Source organism: Mus musculus, chromosome 12 (genome assembly GCF_000001635.26).
Source record: "Mus musculus strain C57BL/6J chromosome 12, GRCm38.p6 C57BL/6J".
NCBI lineage: Eukaryota > Metazoa > Chordata > Mammalia > Rodentia > Muridae > Mus > Mus musculus.
In genome coordinates this window covers 55,098,871-55,116,943 of record NC_000078.6, presented here as the reverse complement: position 1 = coordinate 55,116,943, position 18,073 = coordinate 55,098,871, and the positions used below count along the sequence as shown (strand labels likewise).

Genomic DNA, 18,073 nt, shown 5'->3' with positions numbered 1-18,073 from the left:
AGTTCTCTAATTGGGCTGGAACCCTAGCCAACTTACCCAGGGGTTAGTGAAGTCAGATCTTGTAGGAAAATCTACAACTGCCATTTTACTAAATCTGCATAACTAAATCAAATTCTAAATATTTGTCCTTGTACCTACAGGTAGATTCCTCACCCCCATCAAAGAAACTTCTCCTCCCAACAGATAGAGACCAATACAGAAACAACAATCAATTAAAATGCAGAGTTGTGGTATCTAGTCCTTTTTTTTTTTTTGATTTTTCAAGACAGGGTTTCTCTGTATAGCCCTGGTTGTCCTGGAACTCACTTTGTAGACCAGGCTGGCCTCGAACTCAGAAATCCGCCTGCCTCTGCCTCCCGAGTGCTGGGATTAAAGGCGTGGGGCACCACGCCCGGCTGTGGTATCTAGTCCTGATGGATACTTCTACAAAACATTCCACCACCCAAGGCTCAGTATTTCAAGAGTGGGTGGGAAGGCTCTAGAACCAGAGGATCAGGGAGTTGGCTTGACAACAACTTTGTCTTCTAGAAATGTCAGAGCTATACACACAAAATCTCACCAACGTGGCTGCCTAAAAATGACCAGAACAATGACAACACCAACAGACCCACCAATATGGACAAAGTAAAGTCCTTCAGGCCTCTTAACCTTACACAAAAACATACAGGCAACTAAGGAATGCTGAGTGAGATAGTCTTCCCTAGAGAAAAGCAAATCAACTGGTTATCACTGAGCCTTAGGTGGTGGAATGTAACATTGTACAGACTGAGCAGATTATATTTATGTATATAAAAGTACACATCCACTCACCTCCACACATACATATATGTGACAATTACAGAGAGTCCATGAATCTAAAAGAGAATAAGGGGGAGAGTACATGGGAACAAGAATATAAGGGAAGGAAAGAGGGAAATGATGTTATATTATACTCTAAAATAAATTTTAAATATTAAATAGGTATCCACCCTTTTTAGTTTGTTGCTATTTAACTCCTAATTTTGTTTTTGTTTTATAACTAGATAAGCACCTTGTTTAAGGCAGCTAGGTTGTTTTATGTTTGCATTATATTTAAGCAACTTCACAATAAAATTTAACAATTCAGTGCTATACAATATTTGATGTAGCCGGGCATGGAGGCGCACGCCTTTAATCCCAGCACTTGGGAGGCAGAGACAGGCAGATTTCTGAGTTTGAGGCCAGCCTGGTCTACAAAGTGAGTTCCAGGACAGCCAGGGCTACACAGAGAAACCCTGTCTTGAAAAAACAACAACAATAATATTTGATGTAACCAATGTCTCAAGTTGGGAAAACTGTCAGATCCTTAAAAGGTAAGAAATAAGATTTAAAGTAGTAAAAAACTAAAGGGCAATCAGTTCAAGTTCACTAAAAAGGATAAAAATTGGAAGCTGACTGTGACTGCTATTCCTGGTTGTCAACTTGACCATATCTGGAATGAACTACAATCCAGAAAGAGAGGGCACAGCTGAGAGAGGTTCTGACTGGCTTGAGGCAGGTGAATCCTCTTCCAGGGCAGGCCTTTGAGACACAAAGACACATGACTTTCATCCAGATCTTGAGGTGGGAAGACACATACTTTTATTCCAAACTTGAAGGCAGAAAAACACCTTTAAAATGGACCATAGCTTCTGCTGGAAGTCTAGACAAGAACACAGAAGGAAGCGTTTGCTCCTAGCCTGCTTGTCCTTCACCTTGCTAACACGTCCATTCTTTCACTGGCATCAAAGCCTACTTATTTGGGATTCCAGTATATATAGATACCAGATGAGCCATCCAGCCTCGCAGGACTGATCAACTACTGAGTCATTCCATAGTTCTGTGACTCTAGAGAACCCCTAGTAATACTCCAAATTAAGGCATCATGATCTTTAATTGTCTTTTTTGTCACCATTCAGATTCTGAAAAATAAAGTTCAACCAGACATAAAAATATCAAAACTCATGCAGAAGGCATTCGGGATGCTATGTCCAAAGGTTCATCTCATTTACCTTTATTTAGTCAGAACAAAATATCCAGAAAACAGAAATCACTAAGACACATACCCAGAAAAGGTAGTGTACAGAGTTTAATTACCATTTTCTCTAGTTTTGGATTTCTATAACTGTACCTTACTAGGCCACTCTGGCAAAACATAAAATGTGTAATTTCCCACAAATACATACAGTGCCCACTAGGGAAATCCTAGTCCTCTACTAAACAATTCTTAGCTAAAACATCCAACCCTCTGCAAACCACAAAATCAGATGCACTTTTTGTTACGTTTTTGGCTTTTGAGACATGGTCTACATAACTTAGGCTGGCCTTCAAATCATGATCTTCCTACCTCAGCCTCTATTTAAATAGTGGGATTTGCTAAGTGCTACCATGCCCAGCTGAACTGCATTCTTTATGAGAATACTTTTCTAAGAATGGTAAATTTACTAAAATTCCTGAATTTAGGAGGCTGAAGCAGGAGATTTGTCATGAGTTCCAGGACAGCCTGAGCCTTTCTCCCCAAACCAAAAAAAGGTAGACACGGTAGCAATGTAGTCCCAGTACTTCTACAGCAAGGTAGGGCTCGAAAACCAGGATCCTAAGAGCTTGAAGGCCAGCTAGCCCAGCTCTCTGGAACATGAACAAGAGACCCTGTTTAAACAGCGTAGAAGGCAGGGACGAGCACCTGAGGTTGTCTTGACTTCAACAATGTGTACCCGAGCATGTAGAAGAATGCACTCAAAACCACTCATACACACAGATCCCTCCCTCCCTCCCTCCCTCCCTCCCTCCCTCCCTCCCTCCCTTTCCTTCCTTCCTCTCTTTCTTTGGAACTGTGGCCAATGACATGGCTCTATGGATAAAGGCACTTGGTGCCAAGTGTGACTGAGCTGAGTTTAAACCCTGGACCCACATGGTGAAATGAGAACTGACTTCTGCAAGTTGTCCTCTGAAACCCAACATGTCACTTGTGCTTTTAATCTCAGCACTCAGGAGGCAGAGGAAGGCGGAGCTCTGTGAGTTTGAGGCCAGCCTGGTCCACATAGTGAGTTCCAAGGATAACCAGAGCTATAGTGAGACCATGTCTCAAAGAAACAAACAAAAAAAGAATAAAGAACATGGTTGCTCTCTGACCTTCACACATGTGCTATGGTGCAAGTGCTAACACATCCAACCGTCACTGGAATTGAAGCTTACTCATCTGAGATTCCAGGACAGACACACAGCAATAGTTATCAATGAACCAACCAATGCTGCTACGGCCTTATTTTTAATGTGTAATACTGTAGCCTAATAGTTTAGTATTACTTTCCATTAGCAAATTTATGTATTATCTATTATCAAAACATATTATTTTTCAATAGTATGTAAGAAACATAAAAATGGCTTTAAAAACAATCAAGGACCACGAGACTCCAAAATATGTAAAAAATTTAAGTTTGATACAAAACATCATACATTACGAACTGTAACCAAATTCTTGATTTCAATTTTAAATGGTAAAGCTAAAGTTTCTTGGAATAAAGTTATTTCATCCTAAAATAACATTTTCTAATACTCATGATTAAATTTTTCAATATATATTCCTTTAAATGTACCTGCTGGCTTTTTGCCTATTTTCTGGGTGGTACGCTGCCACATCAAACCTTAAAGAAAGTTAACGAACCCTTTAACTTATCACTTGAAGTTTATTTTGCAGCACTTTTCTTCAATATCATGTAATTTACTGATCGCAACTGTTTATAAATGTAATGCTTGGCCTTTGAGACAATTAAAAACCTTTAAATACCAAAATTTTACATCATGATTTGTTTAACTTAAGAAGTGTTAGGACGTTGAAAACTAATAGATTTAAAGCAGAAATGATGACTTCCACAAAAACCAGGCACTCTTCCCGAACTTCAGAAGGGAAGGGAGACAAGGAAAACGGTGAGACAAAAGAACGAAGGCAAGACAGGCAAGAATATCCTTCTTCCCCGTTTGCAAGAGGGAGAGAAAGTGTGAGGTCTCAGCAGATGACATCATCCACCTTGTCAGTTCCTAGTAAGGGGGCGTCTTTACATGTTATTGAATCCCATCATGCCTTTCATGTTGCCAGCAGCACCCTGCTGAAACTGCCGCATCATTGACTGAAGGCCGGCCATGCCACCTAGAGGGAGATGGGAGGAAGACAGGTCGTGATCCTGCAGGCTGAACCTGTTACAACTTTTGCCTGAGAACTTTAACTTCTAATGTACTTAGCAATTAAGTCAGGACTTAGAGAAGTGCTAAGTGCTAAGTACTTACTATGTGAAATGTTTCACATATAGTAATTAGATCGACTTGTCACAATCTCCTGATGAATATTACCTACAAACTTTACAAAAGGGAAGTTTAGAAAGTTTTAAGGACTTTTCAAAGATTACACAGTAAAAACAGAATTAGAATTTCAAAAATTCTCTAAATAAAGACACCCAACTCTAAAACGGGGGAAAGGTCAGTGGAAGAAGTATTAAGGAAAGATGACCAGTCCTGGGATGGAGCTCAGCTGGTACAGTGTCTGCCCAATATGCATGCCCAAGACGCACGAGGCTCTGGGCTCAATCCCTAGTACTCCAGACCTGTAATCCCAGAGCTTGGGAGATAGAGGTGGAAGTCAGAAACTCCAGATCACACTTGGATACAGAACAATGTACAGCTAGCCCGCACTGTCTGACAACCCATCTCGAAGCAGAGATGATGAAACAGCTTGCCCACAAATTGCACCTGATGGGCCGGACACAGTGGCAGAACCTTTAATCCCAGCATTTGGGAAACAAAGGCAGGAGGATCAAGCTGGCCTTCATACCAACTTCCAGGGAGGGCACTGAGAGCTACATGGTGAGATTCTGTCTCAAATCCCCAGGTAATTAATTAAAATAAAATAATTTTTAAAAATTAGGAAAAAATGGGCTTGTCAGATGGCTCCATAGGTAGAGTGCTTGATTGCTGCACGAAGATGAGAACCTGCATCTGGACATCCAGCACCTGCATATAAGCTGGGCACGGTAGCCAGGGATTCTATAATCCCAGCCCTGGGAGGTGGGAGAACAGAGACACGGGGATCCTTGAAGCTCAGTGGCCAGCCAGGAGTCCAGCTGAGACAGCAAGCTCCAAGTCATTTTGGTTAGAGACACTATCTTTAAAAAGTGGAGGGCAATAGAGAAAGACACCTGATGCCAATGTCAGGTCTCCACATGTACACACGTGCATACACCACATAGACAGACACACCATACAGGTGGCAGCAGAGGACAAAATAAAATCTCAGTTTACTTATAAACTACAGAGGTGGCTCAGTGAGTACAAGTGACTCAAGCCTAATGACCCACATTTATCTCCTATGCAGAAAGTTATATCAGCAGTAGGCATCTGTAATCTCACTGCTCAGCAAGATAAAGACTTGTGGGCCAGCTAGCCTCAACTACACAGTGCAGCAGCAAAAACGAGACACACTGCTTCCACAAGGTAGAAGACTCTGAAGTTGGTTCTTCAATCTCCACAGGAGCAATGCAGCATGAACACACACACTCACTCCATATACATCACACACACACTCAAAGGTTTTTCATACTGTTCAAAACCTTCTCCTTATCTAGAATGATTAAATAGTCAGTTGGGATTCAGATGGTCATCTCCCTTCAGCCTTTAAACAGGTTTTTATATATCACTACAGAAGGCTTACCATTAAACTACAACCCTTGTATATTTAACTGTATATTACAACTGACCAAGAATTTTATATTTACCCATGTGATGAAGAACTCGTGGGTCCATCATTTTGGCCATTTGTTGGTTTAATTTTGCCATCTGTGACTGACTCACATTCTTAGACATATCACCGCCTGATAAAACAAAACATTTAATTAGTATATAGTGTGGTATAGAATACCATGCAATTTACTAATCTTTTTCTCAATTACATTTTTTTTTTTTTTTGAGGAAAACCACAAGAAATTCTCTATAAAGGATCATTTGAAGGGCTTTTCATTGTTGTTACTGCATTAGCCCCGGGTGGGCTGGAACTCACTATAGTAGCCAGACTGTACAGAAATTCCCCCTGCCTCTGCTTCCTGAGTAAGGGGATCAAAGATATGAACCACGACTCTGCTAGAAGTATTTTCGAAGAGCTGTGATGTTCCCCCTGATAATTTTATTTATTTATTTATTCATTTAAAAGATTTATTATTATATCTAAGTACACTGTAGCTGTCTTCAGATGTACCAGAAGAGGGCATCAGATCTCATTACGGATGGTTGTGAGCCACCATGTGGTTGCTGGAATTTGAACTCAGGACCTTTAGAAGAGTAGTCAGTGCTCTTAACCACTGAGGCATATCTCTAGTACTGATAATTTTAGTTATAAATGTGGTAAACCACTATAAGCAAAACTGGACTGAGTGACTAGTGCAACAGCAACTGCTTAACAGAAATCTGAAGGAGGGGGAGGGGGAGGTGGGGAGGGGGAGAAACCTTCCCTCCCTTCTCAGCCCTGAGAGCCCAAGCGGCACACTATAGTAAAACAACCAGCAAAACTAGGCGGCCCCTGCTAGGGCCCATGGTGAAGTAGGAGAGCTGTGAGGGTTACCACATGGAAAGTATCAAATGATACAGTAAGACAGCTTGGTGTCTGCATATGTGTGCTCAGAGAACTCCAAAGACCAATTTAGACCACATGGGCATGTGGTGCTATTGGGTTGCCCTTGGTGTATCTCTGACCATTTAGGAAATATCAATTACCTTAAATGATACCGGAGACAAAAGACCTTCACTAATGAAGTGGTACTTGAAATGGTTATCTACATAGTGTCTGTTTGCCAAAAGTTACTTCATTATTTCATTAATGATTAGTGAATAATCGTTATCAGAAAGACTTATATTCAGCAACTGATAAGAACAGTTGCAGAGCCTTGTAGTCAAATATTACTATATAGCCCTAACTGGTTTTGAACTTGAAAATATCCTCCTGCCTCCTAAATGCTGGGATTATAGGCACTGTACCCATTTGAAAATGGTAAATTTCGGGGGAAAGTAGAGAACTAGAGATCAAAGCATCTCAGAGCTTAAGCATTCTGGCTGAGCACTCTACCTTTCAGTTATACCTCCAGCCTTAAAAATATAATTTATTAGAAAATAGAAATAAAGTCAAATGAAAAACATGGGACGATATTTAGAGGTGAAAAGCAAGTCTGTTAAGATATTACAGAGTAATAGGGAGAAAGATCCGAGTGACTGAACAGGGAAGAAATGACAGGCAAAGGAAATTCAACTTGGTAATGTACAAGGGAAAAAAAAAACCCTTTAAAACATTAGAACTGGAAACCTGCTAAAAAAACCTGTGACCATTACACTAGAAACTACATTAGAAAATGTACTTTGGTGCAATTCACTTTAAATCCCAGCACTGAGGAGGCAGAGGCAGGCAGATCTCTGTGAGTTCCAGGACAACCAGGACTACACAGACTACACAAGACAGAAAAACCCTGTCTCAAAAAACAACAAACAAAAAAGATACGTAGTGTCCTCTATACTTCTATCGAAGAGAACAATACCATGGATTTGTCTAGAAAGTGACTCAACTTATGGATCTAACAACAAGAGGCATGAAGATACACAACTGAAAGAGTAGGAGTTAGTGGTTAAACAGCGCATGCGTGTAAAATATAGATTCTTATTTTGGCTGGTGTTGTTTTGACACTGGTTCTAGGTATGGAGCCCTGGCTGGACTAGGAGTCACTAGGTGGTCAGGGTGGCAATACTTCTGCTGCTTCTCTTGTCTCAAGAATTCTGGGAGTATATACATGGGATACCCAACCTAGTTAATCGATATATTCTGAAGAATGTTTGCCAATATGGGAAAATAATCAGTAGCTACAGCAACTGTTGTCTCCAATAGGACTTGTGGGATATTTTAAGGAGAAGAAAGAGAGTTCAGTTTTTGTAGTCTAATGTTCTTTAAGTAGTCTATGGCTCATTGATAAAAAGCTTTTCACGATTAATCATCTACTATCTTGATTCTGAAGAGGTAAACCATGTGTCATGGTAGTCCTTGACTTTAACCCTGAGTTCAGGTTCTCTTTTCTTTTTTTCTTTAGTATTGGGACAGAACCCAGGGACCCAGACAGGCCCTACCACAGAGCTAAGCCCCAACTCCTACAACTTGGAAACTCAGCAGTAACTTTTCCAGTATGAGACTACTGGCTTTAATATTTTGTTTCTGAATTTTGTTCTTTTAGGTGATAGTGTTTTCCAGCTCACCTTTGAAAAGTCCTTTGATACCTCCCATCTTTTTGACCATCTGTGCAAACTTGGTATACTGGGTCAGAAGTTCTTGAACATCTCTTGTTGACACACCTGATCCCCGGGCAACTCTTTGGATTCTCCCTGGTTGCTTACTGAAAACCTTGGCACCATCTGTACTGTCCAGTTCTGAAGACAAAGACAAATAATTTCATCACATAAAATTATCATTCATTATCACAGTAGCCAAGCACTCTGCCTCTGTCCTAAAAATGGAAGCGTGTTTATTAGAAAATAGGAATAAAGCCAAACGATACAAAACTTGGGACTGAATAAGGAAGAAGTGACTCACAAAGGAAATTCAAACGGGTGATAGAAAGCTTCAGAGATTTTACAGATGCCTTTATTTATGTTTATGTTTTAGATATAGGGTCTTATATATCCCTAGCTAGACTGAAAATCTCTATGTAGTTGAGGGTTACCCTGAACTTCCAATCCTCCTGCTTCCACTTCTTGAGGGCTGGAATTACAGGTGTTTGATACTCGACCCTGTTTCCTGGGTTCTAACAGAGAGATTCCTGTATGTTAGGTACTCTACCATATGAGCTCAGTTAGGGGTGCAGGGTGTGGGGTTGTGTGGGAGAGAGATATACATGTGTGTACCGATGTGTTCTCTCCAAATTGATATGTGGCGTAGGATCTCTGAGTGAGTGTGAAGCTGACTTGTGGGTAGGCTGACTGGCCAGCCCCGAGGACCTGCTGTCTCCATAACTCAGCAGAGGGGTTAGAGGAATACAGCCATGCCTACTTTCTGTACATGGATTCTGGGGATCTGAAATTCAGTCCTCTTGCGCACTCCACCAGCCATCTCGCCAGCTTGTTTCATTTCACAGAGATAAAATTTCATTTCTCTGTACATTATAACATGTATACAGAACAACATACATATAAATAAATGGTCAAACCACAAAACAGATCTAAAATTTTAAAGTAGAAAATATTTTTAAAATATTTATAGCATAAGAATAAAAGGAACAAAGCAAACATATGTATAGTTTATCTACAATTTAAACAGAACATTCTGAGAACCAACAGGTGTGGTGACACAAATCTTTAATCCCAGGATTCCTGAGGCAGGAGATCACTGTAAGTCTGAAGAAGGTTTGGACTACACAGCAACTTCCAGGCTCGATAGGGCTACATAGTAAGACCTGGCTTTACAGGAAAACCATCTGAGGACTTCTGACACTCTACGTCTGCCACCCTGTATTTTAAATGTCCATTCTTTCCATGTTCTCCACATATCTCAAGAACACACCAAAGTTCAAAATCAGAACAGAAGCAGTCACTGGTCTCCTACCCTAAATAGCTGTTAACTTCTACTTCACACATTTAGACCTCATAAGCAAGTAGAAGACAGAGACTTTATGTATAACTAATGGAGACATTCTTGGATTTCCTATAATGGAGAAGTTACACCTGGTAATAGCCTAATCCTTCTGTAGTATACTCGAGAGTCCCCTTCATGTTTTTGATCATTTGTCATGTAAGGTGTTCTGCCCTTACTTGTATACAGTGGATGGGATGAGGTGGACTTCGGTTAAGCTATCTACTTTGAGTTATACACAGTAGGTAGCATTCAGGAAGTTGAGGCAAAAGGATCACAAGTTCCAGGCCAGCAAGGGCTACATGGTAAACCTTGTCTCAAAAAAAGACAAAAAGGAGTGGGAAAAAGAAAAATTCTAGTTTGACTGACTCAGAAACGAACAAATGAAAAACTCAAATAAACAAAACAAAGCAAAACAAAACCAAAATGCAGACATAACAGAAAATATGTCTTAGTCTCTTTTTCACTCTATCTCAGGTTGGCCTCTTGGGTGACTGGATTATAAGCCTATTATATGTCTATTCCAGCATTCTCTTTACAACATCTCCCTTAATAAGCAGTCCAGGTGGCTTAGTAGATAAAGGTGCTTGTTGCCAAGCTCTGAAATTCACATGGGAGGAGAGAACCAACTTCCTAAAGATGTCCTCTGACCTCCATACATGTACATCAAGACCCTCTACCCCCATGCCAATAAGTACCTAAGTAAATTTTTAAACTGGGAGTCAGGATGGTGGTGGGAAAACTGGGCAGTGGACATATGTATGACTTTAATCCCAGCACTTGGGAAGCCAGAGGCATGCAAATCCCTGAGTTCGAGGCCAGCCTGGTCTACAAAGCCAATTTCTAGGACAGCTAGGAATACCTGTCTCAATATAATAACATCAGGGTGGGGGAGTAGCTCTGTGATTAAAAGCACTGGCTCATTTTCCAGAAGACCAGGGTTTGTTTGTTTCTTTGGTTAGTTGGTTTTTCAAGACAGGGTTTCTCTGTGTAGCCCTGGCTGTCCTGGAACTCACTCTGTAGACCAGGCTGGCCTCGAACTCAGAAATCCGCCTGCCTCTGCCTCCCGAGTGCTGGGATTAAAGGTGTGTGCTGCCACTGCCTGGCTGTTTGTTTATGTATAAATGGCTTTTTAAAAAGATGTATTTATGTATATGGGTATTTTGTCTACATGTACATTTGCACTTCAGAAGCGGGTATTGGATCCCATGGGACTACTACAGTCAAAGATGGTTGCTAGCCACCATGTGGGTCCTGGGAATTGATCATAGGACTGGATTAAAAGAGTGCACTGCTATACTTAGCCAACATTTAATTCTCTTAAGCCCAGGATTCTCTCAAAATTGACTGTAACTTTCCCCATTAATTTGTATCTACATAATGAAAACATACAACTCTCTTCAGAAGTCACTTAAAGAAGCGTTAGGCTTCACATTTCTCCCAATGATGAATCAGTCAAAGCTTACAGGTTACTCTACATCTATGTAAAGCAATCTTTTGGTCTAAGTTCCTTCCATCTTGCCAACAAGAAAATAGTGACCCTCAGAAGCCTGCCCTGGGTCCGGTCACCCTTCTCACCTTGATCGTTCATACTGTCCATGATTGTCATCAGTTTCTTCAGCCTTGCCATTGACTCCTGCTCATTCCCTTTGCTCATAAAATCTGTGCCAAAGCCAGGAATCATCCCCTAAAGCAGATTTAAACAAGTTACCAGTGACTTATATGCTCAAAATGTCAGTATTTAAATACTAACTTTGAAACTAATCCTTAAAAGAGCCATCATACCCAATGATAACGTAAGTATATATCTGTTCTTAGATATTACAATGAAAAACAAAACAGTACATCATATAAACTCATGAAAATGTTACAACAAAACCCCACCATTTTACAAAATTGATATATGCTAATAAGGCAGTTGGCTCTCCTTTACGGCCACGCCTGATGCTTTGCAGTGTATTAAACTTGCTTTCTTTGTAAGAATAAGATAAACACAAAGAAATATAAAGAAATTTTAGAAACATTTAAGGGTAACTAACCAATATCTGACTGAATGGGCCCATTTTCATAATATTCTGAAACTGTTCATACATGTCTCGCAATGTAAACTGACCTGAAATGCAATACAAAAAAATTCAGATAGAGTAGCAAGCATGAATTCATCTTGAAGCATACTATGCAATCGACAAACATTTACTGTACAGTCACTGCGTGGAGGCCAGGATGAATGCTATGAGGAGTAGTAGGCACATGGTCAGATTGTACCACAGAGAAGCCTATTACTCTAGTACATTAGATCAACATATACAAACACACAGAAACTGAGAAACAAGGCAGACAAACTACACCTACTAAAATGGCTACAATTAAAAGGTATGGACGTAGCAAAAGCTAAAGAGAATATAGAACATGTATAATTCCTATGCAGAACAGGCAGAAATATAAGAGGATTGATAAGATCTGCAATGTCTTAATAGCTTAGCTCTCCATGATCAGAGATAGACAGACAGAGGAAGAACAGTACTTAGTGCTAGGAGAGATGACACAATGCCTTAATCCCAGCAGCATCTTATGAGTTTTAGGACAACCTGGTCAACATTGGGAGCTTCGGCACAGCTAGGGCTATAGAAAGAGTCCCTATATGAAAAAAATTAGTTACATATAACTTCATTGATGATTATAAAAATATTATGCTGATGGGCATAGTGGTTCACACCTGTAATTGCTACAATCAGGGGCTGAAAAGAGAAGATTCCAAGTCTGTAGCCATTCAGGGCTAGAAAGGAAGATTCTGTCTCAAAAACAAAAACATATTGTGTGGGTTGGTCAGATGGCTCAGTGGATAAAGGTACTTGCCATCCCACTTGTTGACCTGAGTTTCATCCCTGGAAGCCATATATACTTGCCACAGCATGCTCACTCACACACATGTCACACACATAGTGATGATGATGATGATAACAATAACAATAATACTAAATTAAGGGAGAAATCATGCTGTGTGAAAGAGACTGACTGGGGGAAGTAATTAAGAGTGCTTGCAGTTCTACTGTAAAGATCACTGTTTAGATCCTAGCATCCACTTGGACATTCATAAAGAAGTGGGACCAGCTAGATGGCTCAGTGGTGTTGGCACTTGCCAACAAACCTAATGAGCCCAGAACCCACATAAGATAGAAGAAAACAGAGTCCTGCAAGGTATCTTTTGATCTCCATACATATGCATGACATGACATGTCATACACACATTCATATGCACACACAACATGGTTGTTTTTTTTTGGTTTGTAAAACAAAGTAATCACTGAACAAAAAGTCCATGCAATAGCAATGGAATCAAGTGAAATCAATAAAAGTAGAAAAATCAAGTAACAATGTCAAATACTAACTGGAGAACATTGGAACAATAATTGTATTTGGAAAGTAAGTAGAGCTTGGTGACTGCTAAACAAGCAGAGAATTAGGAATAAAGACAAAAATGCTGCAAATATACAAGGAGTCAGAAGTCAGAGAGTAGACAGACTATGTACAGTACCCAGAAGCAGAAGTAGGTCACTGCTTCAAGACAGAAGGGCCTGGCATGATGCAGGCTTTAATCCCAGAACTCCTGAGGCAGAGGCAGGGGGATATGAGCCCAGCCTAGTCTACACAGCAAGCTCCAAGACTCTATTCTCAAAACAAAAACAAAAACAACAAAGAATGACAGAAGGAAATGAAGGATAAATTCAGCCACTGACCCATATCTACTGAGGACAAGGAGGTCAGGTACTGAGCAAGGTCCTGTGAGGATGAAAGATGAAGAACACAGTGATGAACCTTACCCTCACCTTCACAAGGGAAGGTGAGCATCAAAAGGTTGTGACGAATGACAACAATCAGAGTACAGAGGAGCATGCATCACAGGCTTCTAAGAATCAGGTAGGACATGTTAGAGGATCAAGGCGTGAGAAACTGAAAATTCAGCAGGCTGGCTCAGAAGGCTAAATATAGCACTGTCAAAACCTTATGCAGAAGATGGGAACTAGCCTACATATGACATCATTTACAAGCACTTCAAGGGCAATGGGGAGCTGCTGGAGGATTTTTAGATCAATGGACTCAGCCAGGAGTAGTGGCACACACCAGTAACTCCATCATTCCAGAGGCTGAGGCATGGACAGTCTGGATGTGATGGTTTGAATGGCAATGGTCCTCGCAGGCCCACCAGTTTGAATATTTAGTTCCCAGTTGGTGGGCTGTTAAGGAATGATTAGAAGGTGTGGCCTTGTTGGAAAACTGTCACTGGAATGGGCTTCCACGTTTCAAAAGCCCACACCATTCCCAGTCTTGTTCTCTTTGCTACACAGAATTTCAGGTTTCAGTCCCTGGCTGTCCTGGAACTCATTCTTTTGATGATGCTGGTCTTGAACTCACAAAGATCCACCTGCCTCTACCTCCCAAGTGCTGGGATTAAAGGTGTGTGCCACCACTGCCTGGTTTATAATTTTTTTTGAAAGAAAAGAAGAAAGAAGGGAAAGTATGATAGTGCATGCCTAAAGCAGGAGGGTCAAAAGTCCAAGGCCAGCCTAGCTATACAGTAAGCCATGCTCTCAGAAACCCATGGTTGGGAGGTGTACTAGCAGTAAACCACTTGCCTAGCATGTGCAAAGCCCTGGTTCACTCCTCAGCACCATGAAAAAAGAAAGAAAACAAAACAAAGCAAAAAAACCAAAAACATTAAGATCAAATGCCATTTTGCTAAAAATATACCGTGCTTCAACTTCTCTATAAGTGCCTCATTATCATCCAACTTCAATTCATTGACTTTATCAATCAGTCCTTCAATATCACCCATTCCTGAAAGACACCAAAGAGAAAAGTGAACAGTTAACAATATGCTCACCTTCACATGGGCACATATAATAGCTCTGCAGGGCTAAGTACTCTACTGTATTTTATGTGAAAGGAACTGAAGCTAAGAACGTTAAATTGCAGCAAAGACATAAACCAGGGAAGACAGCCCAAAGCTGACCTCCTAATTCTGTGCTCCCTAACTCTCCCACTTTGAGACAACAGAAAGGTTTTTCTATCTATACAACCTCTATGACTACAACTGCATTTTCTGCATTATGTGCTCAAACTCTTCTAAAAAGCTCTCCATCTAATAAATCATGTTTCCAGGCTAACCACAGCAAAGAAGAGGGTTAGAGGGCTGGGGACGCAGCTCAGTTGCACATACAAGGCCCTGATTTTGATCTCCAGCACTTAAAGAAAAGTTAAATCAGGTTAGAATGATAAGTCACAAAGTGAAATTATTGTTTTGGACAGTAATAAACACATGACTAAAGCCATTTGTTCTAAGATCTACACCATCTCAGAGATTATTCAATACTATACTTACCAAGGAGTTTGCTGATGAAAGGTTGTGTTTTGAAAGGTTCAAAATCATCTATATGTTCCCCTGTACCAATGAAAATAATTGGACTTTTTGTGGCAGCAACTCTACAAGGAAAATAAAATAAAAAAATAACCAAAAAAGAAAACAAATTCTTTAAGATATTAGACAAAATGTATAAAGTTAAAGTTCCTTTTCACGAGTTAAGACCTATACCAATTGGGCTCCAAAATTCCTTTTGTACTTAAATCTCATTCATGGATTCTATCAATTCCATTACAATAATGTTTTTAAAAACAGAATAAGAAACTTATTCTTATCGAGCACGCATGCACACACGCACACGTGCACACGCACACACCCCCCAAGGCATAAAACAAATGATTTACAGGGCAAAGGGATAGTAATAGCCATAAGAGTAAAACTCCAACTGATACTCACGCACTAAGAGCACCGCCTCCTTTCGCATGACCGTCGAGTTTTGTCACTATTACTGAAGCTACATCTACTTTGTCTTTAAAGGCCTTCGCCTGGGCCTCACAAGCCTGTCCGATGGATGCATCCATCACATAAACAATGTTATCAGGTTGCTAGAAAGAGTAAATAAAAAGACACGTTTTTACTGCTGTTACAAAAAGGTGACCACGAGCATGTATGGAATGCTTACTATACATACTGATTCAGTAAGTACTGACTGAGGGAGCACCATAAATTAAGTGACATATAGGTCTTGACAAAGAGATAAATAGGGAAAACTGTGCTCATGATACGAGAAGAAACTATGATAACCTCTTTGGAAATTATTTTGAGCTGAGACCTAAATGAAGAAGACAGGTTGCACGTTGGGCAGATCTGAGTTGGAGGCTGAGGCCAGCAGAGTCTAAAGAGAATAAGTTCTAGAATAACCAAAGCTACAAAGAGAAACCCTGTCTCAAAAAAATCCATTCACATTTGTCAAATAACAGTAGCACTAAGAATACACTAATGAGTACACATCACCATCCAAAGAATAAGGTGTGCAACAGGTGTTAGGCTGCTTCTTACTGTGCATTATTTCCATCATAATTTCATTTTTGTCTTGTTGAGAAGAGGTGCTCTGGTTTTAATAAAAATGGTCCCCATAACCTCCTATATTTGTATGCCTCGTCATCAGGGAATGGTGCTACTTGAGAAGGATTAGAAGGTGTGGCCATTTTGAAGTAGGTATAGCCTTGCTGGAGGAAGTGTGTCTGTCATTGGGGGTGGGCTCTGAGGTTTCAAAAGCCCAAGCTAGGCCCAGTGCCTCTCTCTTCTGCTACAGATCTGGATGTAGGACTCTTAGCTACATCTCCAGCACCAACTGTGTGCCACCAACCTCTCAAACTGTAAGACCTACTAAACATTTTCTTTTATAAGAGTTGCCTTGGTCATGGTGTCTCTTTCACAGCAACAGAACAATGAACAATACATACACAGGTCTCACTATGTAGCCTTGGCTGGCCTAGAAGGTAAGATAACATAGAATAGGGTTGGCTTTGAACTCAGTGTTTCCCAAGTACTACAATAAAAAGCATGTGCCACTACACCTAACTCCATCTTTTAAGAGCTTTAAAGGAAACACTAAATGACAATATAATGTTTCATTTTGAAAAATCTTCAAAATTATTGTTTCTACTGAATTTAAGTAACAAGAAAAAAAACCCCAAATACTTAAGGTAAATTCTTAATTTTTCATTATTATTTTTTCTATGCTAATGACAGTAATTCCTTTACACTCAGTGATAGTAGCTGTCTTACAGGTAAGGAGTAATTTATATTCATAAGCTCAAAAAGGTTTTATAGATAAACTGAAGTATTTAAAATGGTGTCCCATGGAAAGCTACTTACTATAGCATTAGAAACTTGAAGCATTTCTTCAAATAAAGAGTCTTCTTGTTTGTGACGACCACTTGTATCAACAATAATAATTTCAAAATTTTCATTTTTGAATTTCTCCACTCCTTCAGAAGCAATGATGACAGGATCCATTTCAGTATAGCTATTTAAGATGGACAAATGATTTAACAAAACCACAATGGGAAAACATTCAAATATTATTTACTTGGAAACTGTCAGTTTACTTTTAATCTATTCTGAAAACAATTAAATTATTATATTTTCAATTTAGAAGAAATTACTAATACGTAATAAATACAGAAGCCCATTTCTTTGGCATCATAAGATACCACTAAACTTTTCCTACCTAAGTCTGCATAACTACTACAGGTTTTTTCTGAATTGTTTCCTTAAACATTTTTTGATATCTTCTTTAATAAATGAAGTCATGTTACAAAGTGTATTTTAACTGCTTTTCCATTTAACAACCTTTTGCTATAATTAATGAAGTTATTAAATTCTTCTGTGAAACAGATTTTTGGATTATACAGCATCCCACCAGATAACATCATCATTTACTGTGTGCATTGATGTTGGACATTTATGCTTTTTCTGGTATGTTAGTATTAAAACAGACATGAACCAAAACAAATACTTCCCTAAAAAAACAACCCCCCCCCCAAAAAAAAAGAAAACAGGGGCAGGGCCTGGAGAGATAGAAAAGCACTCAAGAACACTGGGTGTTCTTCCAGAGGACCTAGGTTTAGTTCCCAGCACCCATAAAGCTGGGCTCATAACCATGTTAACTCTAGTTCTAAGCAGTACAATGTCCTCCTCTAGTCTCCAATGGCACCAGGCAGGCACACACATGGTAGACATATATGCAGGTAAAACACCCATGCAGAGAGAATAAATAAATTAAAATGACAGTTATTACCATTACTATATTATCAATTATTAATTATCAATCAACCAATTAATTATTTTTTGAGAAAATGTCTCACTCTGTAGCCCTGGCTAAGCTGGTACTAGCTATAGATTGTTCTGGGTGTACTCTTGAATGTATGACAATCTTCACCTCAGCATCTTAAGTACTAAAATTATAGCTATACAACTAAAATTTGTAAATTTATAAGGAAACGGGATCAAAGATCTTCATAGAAAGTGACAATGACTATACATACATATATATATACACATATAGT

General features: G+C 39.7%; 1 protein-coding gene across 2 annotated transcripts in view; it reads right to left on the bottom strand.

Annotated features, from left to right (window-relative positions):
• Nucleotides 1-1,576: 1,576 nt before the first annotated feature.
• Srp54a (signal recognition particle 54A) overlaps nucleotides 1,577-18,073 on the bottom strand; it is a 34,892-nt gene continuing 18,395 nt past the window's right edge. Inside the window, exons 8-16 of one of the 2 annotated variants that reach the window (NM_011899.4) lie at nucleotides 16,881-17,031; nucleotides 15,456-15,604; nucleotides 15,021-15,121; nucleotides 14,390-14,476; nucleotides 11,680-11,753; nucleotides 11,219-11,327; nucleotides 8,272-8,442; nucleotides 5,763-5,858; nucleotides 1,577-4,144 (exon numbers count right to left, since the gene is read on the bottom strand). In NM_011899.4, the coding sequence (NP_036029.2) occupies nucleotides 4,053-4,144; nucleotides 5,763-5,858; nucleotides 8,272-8,442; nucleotides 11,219-11,327; nucleotides 11,680-11,753; nucleotides 14,390-14,476; nucleotides 15,021-15,121; nucleotides 15,456-15,604; nucleotides 16,881-17,031 (1,030 nt within the window). In that variant the 3' untranslated portion in view covers nucleotides 1,577-4,052. The remainder of the gene's footprint in view (nucleotides 4,145-5,762; nucleotides 5,859-8,271; nucleotides 8,443-11,218; nucleotides 11,328-11,679; nucleotides 11,754-14,389; nucleotides 14,477-15,020; nucleotides 15,122-15,455; nucleotides 15,605-16,880; nucleotides 17,032-18,073) is intronic. The other variant, XM_030246710.1, reaches the window with a different exon arrangement.